This window comes from Talpa europaea (genome assembly GCF_964194135.1).
Source record: "Talpa europaea genome assembly, chromosome: 8".
Lineage (NCBI taxonomy): Eukaryota > Metazoa > Chordata > Mammalia > Eulipotyphla > Talpidae > Talpa > Talpa europaea.
In genome coordinates this window covers 120,701,398-120,718,287 of record NC_140075.1, presented here as the reverse complement: position 1 = coordinate 120,718,287, position 16,890 = coordinate 120,701,398, and the positions used below count along the sequence as shown (strand labels likewise).

At 40.2% G+C, this 16,890-nt stretch overlaps 1 protein-coding gene across 1 annotated transcript in view; it reads right to left on the bottom strand.

Annotated features, from left to right (window-relative positions):
- CATSPERB (cation channel sperm associated auxiliary subunit beta) overlaps nucleotides 1-14,400 on the bottom strand; it is a gene marked incomplete at both ends in the record, with an annotated part of 72,058 nt that extends 57,658 nt beyond the window's left edge. The window contains 4 exons of the mRNA XM_084240336.1: nucleotides 1,047-1,142; nucleotides 7,001-7,061; nucleotides 10,114-10,211; nucleotides 14,397-14,400. Of these exons, the coding sequence (XP_084096462.1) occupies nucleotides 1,047-1,142; nucleotides 7,001-7,061; nucleotides 10,114-10,211; nucleotides 14,397-14,400 (259 nt within the window). The remainder of the gene's footprint in view (nucleotides 1-1,046; nucleotides 1,143-7,000; nucleotides 7,062-10,113; nucleotides 10,212-14,396) is intronic.
- Nucleotides 14,401-16,890: the final 2,490 nt, after the last annotated feature.

Genomic DNA, 16,890 nt, shown 5'->3' with positions numbered 1-16,890 from the left:
CGCAGGAGGGTGAGAGGCTTCACCAGAGACAGAGTGGGGAACTGAATAGGCACATAGACTGAAGTACACTGCTGAGGGGAGCAGCCAGCAAGACAGGGGAGGTCTGCTGTGCCATGTGGGTCAGCTCCCTGGCCAGATATCTAACTTGTGCTGCAGAAGCTGCTGATAGCTTCATAGTGCTGAGACTTAACCCCTTGTGCCACCAGGGAGGCTCCCAGTTTTTTTTAATTATTACAAATAATGTACATTAAGTAGATTTGTACCTGTCTTTTGTCACATGTGAAACTTCCTCTCTAGAGTAGTTCTCAATCTTCTGCATGTCAGAAACAATTGGGAAGATTTTTTTTTTAAACTACAGATACCTGGCCCACATGTAGAAATCAGATTGTGATTGGTGTTTGGTGGGGTCAAGACGTGATTACTGTGTGATTCTTTCCATAAAATGTAGTATTTCTTTATTTCCTCTATGAACCACATCAAAATGGGAGTAGAAGGATAAAAATTAAAATGAGAGTGAGGATTGAGGATTAAAAAAAAATATTTATACTATAGTGGTACAGGTGATCCAAAAGTTGGATCAGACAATTGGGAAAAACAGTCCTAGTAGGTTATATTACTCAGTGTATATAAATAACCTCAAAACAGCCAGTATTTCCTGAAAACATACAGATGTTCCTAACTAAGACTAAACAAGAAATTTTGCAAGTGGTACTCAAGATAGTGATGCAAAGAATACTACCTCCTATAATGTCTTAATAGAAGACAAAAAAAACAATGAAGCCATTGGTTATTATACCCTCTAATATGGCAATAGAAAAAAAATCTATGTCCATATTCCTACGGCACTCTTTGAAGACCCGTATTAACAACTACCCAAAGTATTTAATTCTTTGTCTCATCAGATTGTAAGTTCTTCAACAATTATGAGATCTCTTATTTATTTTTTACTTCTAGGACTTAGCACAGAGATGGCATATAGTAGGTGAACAGGTTTGTTGAAAGAATACTACAAATTCCATTTTCCTTCTTGATCAATTAGCATTTACCTCGAACCGTATCCAAGAGTGTGCCTTTAGTAACATACGTATTTATTGCATGTTGGAAAGTAATCCTGACTAACCATTCTTCTACAGCTGCAACATCTGCTTAAAAACAAAGAGCAAGAGGAGAGAAGAACATAAGGGACTATCGTGATGGGGGAATTGGTGGTGGGAATATTATGGGGACTACACCTGAAAAGAGAAAGCACACAAGCATACATTGTACAAAAATGAACAATGATCATAAAAATAAATAAATTAATTAAAAAACTCAAAAAGCAAATAATCAACTATTTTTTGTGTGTCATGCTGGTGAAATTTGACTGTACGAACACTACCAAAGAGGATTCCATGTCCTTGCGTAAGGCTTCCCTTGTTTATCCTACAAGCATTTTGAGAGTAAAGCAAGGAAAAAAATGATGACGTGATCTAACTACCACAGCAATGAATCCTAATAATCATTTTAGATCATAATTTTTCTCTGAGAGCTGTTGTAGCTTGGTAAAAAGCAAACTACAACACCTCATGTGAAGTGGCATAACACATTATTTGAGAGTGCACCATAATTAAATAAAACATATAACGTAAGCCCTAGGGCAAACATTAAACTATAAATAAGGAGCCAATGGTGACTATGAAGGGAATCATAAAAAGTAACTAATATGAAGGTGACAGATAATAAAAGTAAAACCTAAGACGTGTAGCAAAAAAAGAAAATTACCTGATGATGTGTTTCCATTGAACACTGTCAACAATTACATTAGATGTACACATTCTAAAAATAACAATTATTTGATTCAAACGTATCCTTTTGTTCTTCACCAAGTCAGTCAGGTCTTGTTTTTTACAGCACCTTCATAAATATTTGTTCATTGAATAAATAGCACTCTATGTTTTCTCCTTTATCGACTAAAAAAAAAGACCGAACCATATGCAATCTATAAAAAGCCCACCTTAAATATAATAGCATAGATGTATTAAAAGTAAAAAGATGGGTGGGAGCCAAGGAAGTCATGGCTGGTGAACTCAGCTGAGGAGCTGCTGCAGTGGCTTCCCCCAGGGGCAAAGGCTAAGGCTGAGACTGAACTCAGGTGCTCGCATGAAGAACATGCCTGACCCAAACAGCTCATTGCACGGGCCTGCATGCTCACCCAGTCATCTAGGTGGTTCAGTGTACCACCCCAGGCATGATGTGGTGCTTCTGGTGACTGCTGAAGCAGCTGAATCCCAAGTAGATCAAGCACTATTTGTGATTTTTGCTGTCACTGCTGGAGTTTGGGAAAAATAAAGGTGTGGGAAAATAACAGATATGCTTCAGCTAAAGGAGTTTCCTGTGTGCCTGCCTGATGCAGTGAGAGAAGCTGATGGATAACCTAACTGGCCTTCACTGGGACTGAGTCAAAGATGGTATACATTCAACTTTCTTGAACTTATAAAACATGAAAATAAGAGCTCTGAGGATCCACAGGTCTTGGTTGACTTTGCTCAAGTCCCAATTAAAGCCAGAAATAGAAAAAATGATGTGGGTGCTATGATGTTTATGATGTTTGAATATAAGGAAAATGTAGGTTTTAGCCTTTCATCAGCAATAACATTCAGTATTTTCTTGGTTGGTTTTATATCAATTACTTCTCTTTTCACATGTTTCTTAATGAGCAAAGGCTTCTGTTTGGTGTCAACACTAATCCTGGTCATCCTAAAAACAAAGAAAGTATTCATCTCACCTGTTCTGTGTCTAACATAGTGACAGATGTATATGAAACAGCCATGAGACTGTGTGGACATTGTTAGCTGGTATATATGAAGCTGGGGGCTGAAGAGTTCAATGCCAAGACCAAGACAACCCTGTGCAGGTACTTAATAGATTGTTACATCTATTTCACATGAACAAGATGTTCAAGAACTCCTGAGAACAACAGCCCTGCATGAAGAGCTATAGAAAAGTGGACAATCTAGCTATTAAACTCTTTGTTACTTTGGGTAAAGAAGGTAAGACTGTCCCACTCTGAAAATGTTTCTAGTTTATTTCAATCACTCATAGACCTACCCTAGAGCCTGTGAGAGCTTCCCTTTTGATTGGACTTGGTTAGGGATTTCCATCCATATGTTAGATAATTCCAAGGTTATCTAAAATTATTCCATGGAATGGATAGGTACTTGAGGTGTCATTTTTTAAAGGCTTCTTCAAGTGAGTCATCTAAGAGACTTTCTGTCAACATGTTATTACAAAACCACACTTGAAGGTGATGATTGGAGAAATCCCAGCAGTGAATGCAGAGATGCTTCAAAATATAGGGCGAAGGGCTATAAGTGGTTGAGCGCTGGGTTGCGAAGCTGCCCGCAGCCTCTGCAACGCCGGTTCAATCCCCAGCCACTGGGTGAGGGTCCCACATGGCGCGCAGACCTCTCCTGCCGTGCCCGCTGCTCCCCTCAGCAGTGTACTTCGATCCTTCTGCCTGCTCTGCTCCCTGCTCTGGCTCTGGTGAATTCTCTCACCCTCCCGCGCTTCTGACTGTACCCAGTGCTTGTTTAAATAAATAAATAAATCTTTAAAAAAAAAGTTGTCTTAGGAAATGTAGAAGGATGAAAAAAGATATGTTATGCAGACACTAATCAAAAGAAATCTGTATTGGCTATATCAGTATCTGATAAGAGATTTTAGATCAAGATAACATCAGGAACAAAGAGGGGAATAGATATGATAAAGGAATCAGTATACTAAAAATATAGGATAGGGCCGGTGGCGCAGCGGTTAAGCGCTGGGTTGCGAAGCTGCCCGCAGCCTCTGTAGTGCTGGTTCGATCCCCGGCTGCTCCCCAGCCACCGGAGGAGGGTCCCACATGGCGCGCAGACCTCTCCTGCCGCCCACTGCTCCCCTCAGCAGTGGACTTCGGTCCTTCTGCCTGCTCTGCTCCCCGCTCTGGCTCTGGTGAATCCTCTCACCCTCCCACGCTTCTGACTGTACCCAGTGCTTGTATGAATAAATATATCTTTAAAAAAATATAGGATATCCATACACGATTATAAACCTAACAAAATTGTTTCCAAAGGCATCTGCCAAAGGCCAGCTCCGGCAAAATGTCATGTCAGGGGTTCCTGAAAGGATGAGACGGCATCGGCGAAACTGAGGGCTGAGGGGAAGGGGAATGAGGCAGACACACACACACTCTATCTGGTGCAAGGATCTCCTGCGGTGGGTCTCAGCGGGGCTTTAGTTATATATTAAGGCAAGCGGTGGGATGACATCATCGTATGCATAGTAGCAAAACAGAAACAATCAGTACATTCCTTTCCCATAGACTTTTGGCACCTACGTGCTTTCAGAAAAGAGGTGACCTTTAAAGTTAATAGATAATAAAATCTTCTACTCATTATTTCAGCCTAAACAATTACCTAAGACAGCTAATAGTCCACGGTACCTCCCTATCCGCCAAGGCTACCCTATCAGGAGACTCCTCTACCTATATGGCCTGCAGCTAGAGACCAGTTGCTACCTGGTTACCAGTTATCAGAACTTTTTCTACCTAGAAACTCCTAGCATAATCAACTTTCTGAATCATTAAAAGGCTTCTTTAAGGAACTTCCATAAAAGGAAATTTGTGGCCAGTTCTGCGTTGCTTATCAGGCATGCTCTCGTACAATAATTATTTCCCGTTGTCAAGTGGACCAAACTGTTCAGTGTTTAATTTTTAAGTAGGTAATTCTCAGTGCCATGTACTTACAATATTCTTATGAGTATAATTTATTGCCCAATGTATTTTCCAAGAAGATTTTTGTTATGACCACGAACAAAAAACAAAGGGATGCTTATTCTTCAGCCCCACCGTGTGAGGCACAAGGAATCTTCAGCACCACAGTGTGAGGCCCTTTTTCTTCAGCCCCAAGGCATGAGGCTCTTTGAAAGTCTTCGGCCCCATGGCCCCACGGTGTGAGGCCCTTTTCTTTTTTTTTTTTTTTTAAAGATTTATTTATTATTTATACAAGCACTGGGTACAGTCAGAAGTGCGGGAGGGTGAGAGAATTCACCAGAGCCAGAGAGGGTTGCAGAGCAGGCAGAAGGACTGAAGTACACTGCTGAGGGGAGCAGCGGGCGGCAGGAGAGGTCTGCGCGCCATGTGGGACCCTCCTCTGGTGGCTGGGGAGCAGCCGGGGATCGAACCGGCGCTGCAGAGGCCGCGGGCAGCTTCGAAACCCAGCGCTCAACCGCTGCGCCACTGGGGAGGCCCGTGAGGCCCTTTTCTTAGCTGCTTGCCAGTGTCTTATCTGGCTGGGGCAGCAAGGCCCCTTGCAGCACGCATCAATCAAAAGCTGATTCTGCAGTTGAAAACATTCTTGAAGTCATAAGAATGGAGATAGGTGTGTTGGGCATGTGTGTTCCTGGCTCCTTAATTGGAGCTAAAGAAACAAGAAGCATCACAAAGATGAAGAGCCTATCATATTTGAGGGTCGGTAAGAACTCCTGGATGCTATCACCTGGGCTCTAGTCCCTCCATTCCTCCCCAAAGCCCTGTGTGTCCTTCTTTTTGAACTTAACATTCATTACCACCCTTTGCCCCCCACCATGTTCATCAGAAGCTCTCAGAATAGGAGGATGGCATCATTGTTAAGGCCATACAACTCATTTTTTGATGATAGCATTTCAAGATAGTAAAAGGAGAAAAAGATGTTACAAGAAGATAAAACTCCAGATTGAAAACCTCAAGAGCCTATTAGTAAAATGAATCCAGCAATATTTAAAAGGATAATACATCATAAGGGAGAGCGAAGCAGGCTCAGAATTGGAAAAAAAAAATAATCAATGAAATATATTGATGACCTAAAAAAGAAAATTCTTTTTTTAAATTAATTTTTTTAAAGATTTATTTTTATACAAAAATCGGGGTACAGGCCAGATGCACGGGAGGGTAAGAAGATTCACTGGCGACAGAGCGGGGAACAGAACCAGCAGACTGACTGAAATACACTGCTGAGGGGAGCAGTGGGCAAAAAAGGAGAGGTCTGCTTCACCATGTGGGATTCTCGCCTGTCGGCCAGGATTGAACCCATGCTGCATTGGCTGCGAACAGCCTCTGCACCCAACCGCTGGCTCCACCAGGGAGGCCCCCCAATTTTTTTTAAAGATTTATTTATTCATGCATACAAGAACTGGGGCACAGGCAAGAGATGTGGGGGGTTAGAGGATTCACCAGAGACAGAGTAAGGAACAGAACAAGCAGACTGAAATACACTGCTGAGGGGAGCAGCGGGCAAGACTGGAGAGGTCTGCTGCTCCAGGTGGGTTGCTCCCTGATGGGCCGGGATCGAACTCATTCTGCAGAGGCTTTGGACCACCTCATAGTGTGGTGCTTAACCTTTGTGCCACCAGGGAGGTCCCCAAAAGAAAATTCTTATAATCATCTCAATAGTTGCAGAAAGAACAACACCAATTCAAGATAAAAACTCAGCAGACTAGGTATACAAGGGAACTTCCTTAATCTTATAAAGAGCATCTACAAAATACCATATAAATAATATCATACTAATGATGAAAGACTGAATGTTTTCCCCCTACAACTGAAAATAAGGCAGAGATTTCCTCTCTTACCATTCCAATAAGTGAATTTGACAAGGCTGCAAGTAAAGAGTCAATCTGCAAAAATCAATCATACTTCCACAAATGAACAATGAACAGAAAATTAAAGTATTAAAAAATAACTGCATACAGTAACACCAAAATCATGAAATATTTAGGCATAATAAAAAATATGTAAGGTCTCCACTGAAAACCACAACACCCAGATGAAATGAATTAAAGATGGTGTACATAATTTCACATGAATCACATTTTAGTAAGTATGTCCCAAATAACAGAAGATATTTACATGGGATAACAAATAACTTTCAATTATATAAATGCTGCTTATGTTAAATTTTGGCAATCCAGGTTCATGAATAAAAGAATTAATGCAGGTCACTCTTACCTGTATTTTTAGTAATGTTTTCTCTGGGAATTTCAATCAGCCAGTAAGCCTGATCACTAAACTTGAATAAAGAAGACATCACAAGTCAGTGTTTTACAATATTAATAGCAACACTTACTTTGACATCCACCTTATCTTTTAAAAATTATATAAATTAAAATATCCGATGCATATACTCTTTTTTTTTTTAAAGAGGCATGAATTTTTATTTATTTATTTGTTTGTTTGTTTGTTAATACAAGTCAGAAGCGCAGGAGGGTGAGAGAATTCACCAGAGCCAGAGCGGGGAGCAGAGCAGGCAGAAGGACCGAAGTCCACTGCTGAGGGGAGCAGCGGGTGGCAGGAGAGGTCTGCGCACCATGTGGGACCCTCATCCGGTGGCTGGGGAGCAGCCGGGGATCGAACCGGCGCCACAGAGGCCGCGGGCAGCTTCTCAGCCCAGCGCTCAACCACTGCGCCACCGGGGAGGCCCTAATGCATATACTCTTTACCAAGAGATCTCACTCTTAGGAGTTTTACTTACAATATTTTCACATATGTGTGAAATGAAGTATTAAAGGATATATTTTCATGATTATTTATAAAAGTGGAAAATCAAAAAGATTAAAATATTCATCAGTTATGTATACAATAATACAGCTACAAAGTGGAATACCATTCATCCAGCCAAACCTGAGGCATTATTGACTTCATGTATCAGAGGACAGAGTTTGAAGTTGATAGACAATTTGTGAATTTAAGAGAAAAATCCCAGGAGCAAGGGAACTGCAAGAATGGCAAACTAAGGAAATAAAGAAATTCTTTCCAGGGCCTCCCCTGGTGGCGTGGGCGGTTGAGCGCAGCGCTGTGAAGCTGTCAGTAGCCTCTGCAGTGCCAGTTTGACCCTGGCCGGCTGCGAGGGTCCCACATGGCACACAGACCTCTCTTGTCTCGCCCACTGCTCCCCTCAGCAGTGTATTTCGTCAGTCTGCCTGTTCTGTTTCCCACTCTGTCTCTGGTGAATCCTCTCACCCTTCCACATATCTGTTCTGTACCCCGGCTCTTGTTTAAATAAATAAATAAATCTTAAAAAAAAAATTCTTTCCAGATTCTTGGGCAACACATGTATAAGAGGAGACCCCTTACATGTAAAAAAAAAATATCAGGAGTAAAAGCTAAAAAACTGAGTAGAAATATCAGGTGCTGAACCAATAAGACAGTTTGTTGTTTGCACCAATACAAGTAATAATCTTTTAATCTACCAACAACAAAAACAATAAATTCTCATAAGAACAAAGAAGAATCCAAAGTTGATGCAATTTATTATGACCAATGTCCAGTTGTCACTCAAAATAACAAGACATGAGTAAAAAGAGGACCATGTAATTGATATTCAGGGTGGTGGGGAGAGAAAAGGTAGTCAATAAACTGACTCAGAGTAGGTCCTAATAGCAGACAAAGACTTCAACGCAACTATACAAATATGTTTGTCACTTTAAGGAAACTGTCCTGGGAAAGGAATGAAGAGGAAAGCCCACCATAGAAATGAAAAATATAAAAATAAAGTCAAATAGAAATGAGATTTAAAAGTATAGTAGCTGAAATAAAATATTTACTAGATGAGTTCAATAGTGAATTGAAGATGGCAAAAGAAAGAAAAGTGAACTTAGAGATATTGCTATTGAAATTATTCAATCTGTAAAAAGGGAGAAATTATTAAAGAGAATTAAAGAGACTTAGAGAATTGTGGGACATTATCTCATGTTCCAAAATGTGTGTAACTGGAGACCCAGGCAAGGAAAGAGATAAAGAAAGGGGCAGAACAAATTTTTTTCTGCGAAATAATGGCTGAAGACTTTCCAAATTTGGTAAATTTACAATCCAAGAAGCCCAGAGTAACTCAATCAGGTTCAGAGAAAGAGAAAAATCTTAAAATCATTAGGGAAAAATGACACATTACATACAAGAGACAACAAAATTAACAGCTAACTTCTCATTCAGAAGCAATGGTGTCAGATGACATTAAAAATGAGGGATTACATGTTCAAAATGCTAAAACAAAATTAAGTCAGTCCAAAATTTATATCTGACCAATTTTCATTCAAAAATTAAAGTGACCACTAAAAACCCACTAGAACTCATAAACGGGTTCATAGAGGCTGTAGGATACAAGATCAATATACAAAAACTAATTGTATTTCAATTGTTCTTACAATGAACAGCATAGAAATTAGATTAAGAAGGCCACTCCTTTTACAATAGCATCAAAAAGAATAACATATTAAAATAAATTCAGCAAAAGAAGTACAAAATTTATCCTCTGAAATGTACAAAACATTACTAAAAGAAATTTTTAAAAATCTAAATAAATGGAAAGACATCCCATATTCATGGATTGGAAGACATTATTAAAATGGTAATACTACCCAAACTGATTTACAGATTGAACACAATCCCAGATGACTTCATAAAATTGACAAATTTATCCTAAAATTAATAAATTAATGAAATTCAGATGAAGACCAACAATCTTGAAAAAGAACAAAGCTGGAGGATTCATGCTTCTCAATTTCAAAACTTATTGCAAAGTAACAGTATCTTGGGGGGGTGTGATAAAAATGTTCTAAAATTTGATAGTCATGATGGTTGCACACTCTTGGAATATACGGAAAGGATTTGTCTACTTTAGATAGGCAAATCGTATGGTGTGTTAATCATACCTTAATAAAGTTATCCCTCCACCCCAAGTAGAGGTGAAATAAAGACATTTTCAAGTGGAAGAAACTCCCAGAGGATTCATTCCCAGTACCCTGCACTGTGAAAATGCTAAAAGAACTTCAGGCTGATGGGATATGACACCAGATGGCAACACACAGCTAAGAAAAAAGTGAAAAGCAGTGGAAACAGAGCAATAAGTAAGCAGTGAAAAATTTAGTTTTTCTTCTCTTAAGTTCTTTAAAACATATGTGGTTGTTTTAAGCAAAAGATATAATATATATGTTTTGTATGTTGGCCTTAAAACATAAAAGGTAATATTACTGAACTAGATAGCTTAAAAAAAAAAACCACATTCTATAAAAGAGTCTATGCTTCTTGTTAATAACATATCACAGAATAAAATAAAACGTATTTACCAAAGTTAAATTGAAGTGGAAGATGCCAGTGTATGTGCTATTTATGATTTCCAAGCTGGGAGAAATCCCTCCTGATGCAAACGTGCTTAGAAATTCCTCTGAAGTAAGGGTATTGTCAGATTGAAAATAACACTGGATAACCTATAGGAAAGAGTAAAGAAACAAGTAATGACAGTTTTATGGAGAGAAGTATATTACATTAATTTAAAAGTGAGGAGAAATCTATGGAGAGAAGATATTGCTGACCACTGTTAGTGACTTCCTTCTCTAACTAGGAAAAAATGTCTGTTCTGAAAGCATACTTTCAGTACTCAGTGACTTATTCTGCTAGAGTCATAACAGGTTTCAATTCATCCTCATAATCTCTTCTGTCATAGAAATGGTCATAAGGTTTTGACATTTAATAAACTTAGAATCAAAGTTACATGCTAGGGCCTCCCCGGTGGCGCAGCGGTTGAGCGCTGGGTTGCGAAGCTGCCTGCAGCCTCTGCAGCCGGTTCGATCCCCGGCTGCTCCCCGGCCACCGGAGGAGGGTCCCGCATGGCGAGCAGACCTCTCCTGCCGCCCGCTGCTCCCCTCAGCAGTGTCCTTCGGTCCTTCTGCCTGCTCTGCTCCCTGCTCTGGCTCTGGTGAGTTCTCTCGCCCTCCCGCGCTTCTGACTGTACCCAGTGCATGTATAAACCAAACAAACAAACAAATAATAAATAAATAAATAAGACATGCCTCTAGAAAATTAAAAAAAAAAAAAAGTTACATGCTATCGCAAATAGAAATTGCTATTTAATTAAAATCATTCCTTTCTGTCCAAATTCCAAAAGAAAGAAATATATAAAGCAAAAATCATTTTGCTGTATTTTTATTGGTTGTTTCCAAGTTTTGAGAAGGTATATTAAAATGTAGCCATCACAAAGGGTGGATTTTACCAAAAGCCAACATGAGATATAAATTAAGGCTTTATCTCATTGAGTTCTCCTAGTAGTTAAGATCATTTTGGGCAAGTCATTTTGTTATAGGACAGCCCCGATATTGAACGGGTTCCTGGCTGTGGGTCTTCACCCACGCGCTTAACAGGGACTTATGAATACTCCACTGCAGGCACACACAAAAGGTTAATAAAAGGTTTATTTACAAGGGAAAAGGAAATAAGGAAAATGTACAACTCAGAGAGAAAATAGGGAAATAAAGTCTTTAATGCGTCCTACCCGATCTGCCGACCTGGAAACCCAAAGGCACTCTGAGAGCTGGCGGAGAGCCAAAATGGGGGACCCCCCAAAGCCCACGTGTCTGGTTTTATACCCACCTGGCTGCTGAACCCCACCCTCAGGTCGCAGCCACCTTCCCTTGGGTGGGGATGGGATGTGGAGTCCCCAGTGTCTTTGGCTTTGGCCTGGGGTGGGGGTGGAGTCCACAAAGCCTGTGTGGAATTAGCTTTAGGACAGCCTTTTCCCCCTAACAATTTGAGTTTCAGTTTTGCTATCTATGAAGTGGGGAAACACATGCATTCTACAACGTTATTGAGCCCTTATACGTGCCAGGCAGTGTTCAAAGTGCTGGGAAAACAAAAGTGAACAAAATGAAAAAACCCTGCCTTCATGGAACTTACGTTCTTTTTCTTTTTAAGATTTATTTTTATTTATATATGCGTACAAGAGATGGGGTGCAGGCCAGAGGTGTGGGGCAGAAGGGCTGTTTAAGAGGAGTCACCAGAGACAAGAGTGGGGAGCAGAACAGGTGTTATCTACTGAAACATACTGCTGAGGGGAGCAGTGAGGAGACAGGAGAGGTCTGCTGCGCCAGGCTCCCTGGCTGGGGATCGTACTCCGGCTGCAGTGGCTAGAGATAGCTTGATAGCTTTGACACTTTAACCCCTGCACCACCAGGGAGGCCTGGACCTTACATTCTAGTAACTATTGGCAGGGAGATAAATCAAATGGATAGACTGGTAATGGGAGGATGGAGAGAGAAGTAAAATAAATATAGAATACATAACCAGAATAAATTAGAGATGAGTGACTGGGAGTACATGTGTTTGGGAAGGGAGAGTGATTTTTAATAGGGCTATCAAGGAAAAGGACAATGGTACTGAATGGGATTGAAAAATACCACCCCACAATATGCTACTTTTAGCATAAGGATTATTTTGAGCTGAAGGCAACAGGGAAACAGCAGATGCAAAAAGAACCCTCTACCTCTCCTTAACTACTTAACAGCAGGCTATGAATTTCCCTTTGTGAAGTGGTTCCCTCTTACCTCTCCTGTCCCAGGAGGAGAAAAGATTCTTTTTACCACTGGAGACAGAAAGTTGGCACCAAATGGTCTGCATAACAAAGCTTGATAAAATCACCCTTATCTTCATTCGGTTCCCCCAACAATTTATCATTCCTAAGAACCCAAGCCCCCTTTCATTATCTTATCACTCCCCCACAACTTATTGTCCTTTGTTAAGATGGTATATAAAAGAGCCCCAAATTCTAACCACCCCTTTGTGTTGCTCATCATTGTGTTCTTTCATGGCTGTGAGAATGGCAAAGGTAAATAAACTGTTCTCTTTTTAATCTTTCCGTTTTTGCTCACTTAAAGTCCGTTTAATCTTTCAGTTTATTTTACAGGCTCCAGCCACTGAATCTAAGAGAATAGTTGAGTACTCTCCTGCAGTGCTTATAGATTAAATGTCATATTAAACATAAAAAAACATTTTAAAAAATGCCTCTTACACATGAGTACTTTATGAAGCTTAGCTATTATTTCTAATACCATTTATACAACTGTTATATCACAACTATCAAAAAACAGGTTACAATTTCCCATGTAAGAGTACAAAACTGGGGCCTCCCTGGTGGCGCAAGGGGTTAAGCACCACACGGTGAAGCTGTCTGCAGCCTCTACTACTCGAGTTCCATCCCCAGCAGGCCAGGGAGAAACCCACATGGCACCGCAGACCTCTCCAGTCTCACCCGCTGCTCCCCTCAGCAGTGTACTTTGGTCAGTCTGCCTGTTCTGTTCCCCACTCTGTCTCTGGTGACTCCTCTCACCCCCCTCACCCCAGTTCTCGTATGCATAAATAAATCTTTTTTTTAGGGTTAGGGTTATGAGAACTGGGGTACAGGCTAGCAAAAATAAATCTTAAAAAAAGAGTACAAAATTAAGGGCAGAGAGTCAGATCACCTGCTCCAAGGCACCTGCTCCATTCATGGCAAGACCAAAACATGACTTCAGTTCTGTAGGTTTCTCTCCTTCTAAAGTGTATTCTTTTCACATAATATATAATCACAAATCATAAAGGCATTTCTTATTCAAAGGAAATGCACTTTGCAACAGTTGTTAGTAAGAACCTAATTATCATCGGTCACATCAAGAAACTGGTAATTAAGTCAAAGCAGACTTTGGGATAGATGTTATTTGACTGCATAGGCTATTTCTCTCTAGTTTTATTCTATTTATCATGGATTTTTTAGGGAACATGTCTATTTTTTAGTAACGTATGCTTTTGTTAGCATTTGCTGGGTAGCTATGTCAGTACATTTTATTTTATTTTGTTCTGTGTTTTTTTAATCTGCCATTATTTGAATCAAAGGAATAATGTCATCTTTTGCCAAGATGACAACGACAATGTGGTACTTGTTACATAAAGGGAACGAGTTTTTCTCAAGGTCATGTGAGGTAATTTTCCTTCTCTAACAGGCCACATCTGTCAACTTCAAAAGGACAAATCAGATCCATAAAAAATGAGGATTGCTATAGCTACTCTTATAAAAAGCAAAAAACACGCCATCTTAAAAACAAAAAGGCAGCAAAACAAAACAAAAACACCCAAGGTATTCCAAGGTTGAATAAAAGTTTTTACCTGATCCAAGTGGAATGAAGTAGAAAGGACAGATAGGATTATTATTTCTGTAGAATCTCACCTCCCAAGTCTGAACAGAGTAGCAGGTATTTAAAAAGAGTGCAGTGTTCCTGTTTTAATTCATGGACTGAAAAGGAAAGTGGAGGTTTGCTACAGACGCTATTAGTGGATCTTACCAAGTTCTCTAAGAAAAGAAACAACTTGATTGTGCCATTCTTTGCTGTGTGCCCATAGTTAATACAAGAAAGGCGTTTTTCCAAAGTACCTAAATAATACAAAATATATGTACATTGTGTCACTTATAGAAGAGCCATCTTTTCTTTAACATTTTCGTTCAAAAACCATACTTTGTATGTAAATAACATTTATTTTTAACTGAGATAATATGGGAGTACCCCCATCAAGTATTACCACCATAATGCACCCTCCACCAACTCACCCATATTCCACCACCACAGACCATTATGCTTCCTTCCCTCTCTGCTCTTTTCCTACCCACACCCCCTTTCAACCCCCTGCCTTCTGGTCTTTCAGTTCTGTAGTCCGTTATCAAGGGTTAGTTTTTCAGCTTGTCTTTATCTATTAACTTAGTTACTTTATATTCTGTTTGCTAGTGACACCATCAGGTATTTATCTTTCTTCTTCTGACTTATTTCACTTTGCATTATCCTTTCAAGCTCCATCCATGAGTTTATCTTTTTTGATCATTGAGTAGTATTTCACTATGTATATATACCACATCTTCTTGATCTACTCTCTGTTCTGGGGCACTTAGGTTGTTTCCATAGTTCAGCTATAGTAAATAGTGCTGCAATAAACATGAGACTTCAAGTTTCCTCTTGAATTAGTGTTTTCTAAATTTTTTGAATAATGTGTGGGAGTGGAATTATGGGGTCGAATGGCTGACTGATCCTTGTTTAATGTTTTGAGACACCTCCATACTACTTTCCAAGAGAATCATATTTTTTATTTTTTTAAAGATTTATTTATGCATACAAGAGCTGAAGTACAGGCCAGAAGTGTGGGGGGGCGAGAGGATTCATCAGAGACAGAGTGGGGAACAGAACAGGCAGACTGACTGAAACACACTGCTGAGGGGAGCAGCGGGCGAGTCAGGAGAGGTCTGCTGTGCCATGTGGGCAGCTCCCTGGCCGGGGATCCAACTCGTGCTGCTGAGGCCGCGGATAGCCCCATAGGCTGTGTCTTAACCCCTTGCACCACCAGGAAGGCCCCCCTGCTGCTTTTCTTAGAGGCAATTCTTTTTTTTTTTTTTTTAAAGATTTATTTATTTATTTAAAGATTTATTTATTTTTTTAAAGATTTATTTATTCTCGTATTTATGCATACGAGAGCTGGGGTACAGGTGGATTGAATGAAATACACTGCTGAGGGGAGCAGCGGGCAAGACAGGAGAGGTCTGCTGCGCCATGTGGGTTGCTCCCTGGCCGGCCGGGGATCAAACTCATGCTGCAGTGGCTGCGGATAGCTTCATAAGTTGTGTCTTAACCCCCTGTGCCACCAGGGAGGCCCTGAGAATCATATTTTTTAAATGACAAAATATTTTTAAAAGAATAAGGATTGCAATTGGATATTTTAAATTTACATTACTCTAAATAAAATTCAAATATTTCACTTTTTTTATTTTAAAGAGACATCATCAGGTTACTAAAAAGGAAGGTTTGGTTGAACACTAAAACAAAAGATAACACAAGCTAGGCCACGATACAAAATTAGAGGTGGCCCAAAATCAATTCTTGACTCTTAACCTCCTCAACCTTGGGGAGCACGTAAGAGGGCAAGGAGCTAGAGATTGGAGAATTCATGCTTTGATAGCGAGCTACTGATCTGAGGTGACTCCTCTCTCTACAAGGGAATGTCTTAACTTCTCGAACCACACTCTTAAAGGACAGTTTCCCCAGATACAAAATTACTAGTTGACAAGTTCTTTCTTTTAGCATTATGACTATGGCAGCCTACTGCCTTCTTGCTTCTAGGGTACCTAATGAAACATCTACTGATAATTTTATTGACGATCCTTTGTATGTGATCATTTTACATCTCTTGTGCTGCTTTCAGGACTCTATAGTTTGCATTAGCACATTTAATTAATGTGTTAGGGCGTGTCTTTCTGAGTTCATCTTTTTTTTTTTTAATTTTATTTTTTTTATAGAGGCATGCTTTATTTATTTGTTTGTTTGGTTTATACAAGCACCGGGTACAGTCAGAAGCACAGGAGGGTGAGAGGATTCACCAGAGCCAGAGCGGGGAGCAGAGCAGGCAGAAGGACCGAAGTACACTGCTGAGGGGAGCAGCGGGCGGCAGGAGAGGTCTGCGCGCCATGGGGGACCCTCCTCCGGTGTCTGGGGAGCAGCCGGAGATCGAACCGGTGCTGCAGAGGCCGCGGGCAGCTTCGCAACCCAGCACTCAACCGCTGCGCCACCGGGGAGGCCCTGAGTTCATCTTTCTTGAAGTTTGATGAGCTTCCTGGATATTTATATTCATGTCTTTCTCAAATCTGGGCAGTTTTCAGCCACATGCCTTCATATATTCTCTTCCCTCCCTCTCTGTCTCCACCTTGTTACTCTCACACAGAGGGCATGCCAGCCCACTTGTCCCACAAGTTCCTTATGTTCTGTTCACACTTTTCAAGTTCTTTGTCCTTTTACTCCTCAGACTCAATAATTCCATTATCCGATCTTCAAGTTCATTGATTCTTTATCCTGCCTGCTCAAAGGTGCCTTTGCATCCCTGTAGTGGTTTCCCTTTCAGTTATTGTACTTTTCAGCACCAGGATTTCTTTTTGGCCTCTTTCCAGACTTTTTATCTCTTTATTGATATTTTCATTTTGTTCATACATCATTTTCTTGACCTTCTCCACATCTTTAGTTCTTTGAACATCTTTAAGATGATTAAAGTCTTTTTTTTAAACAGAT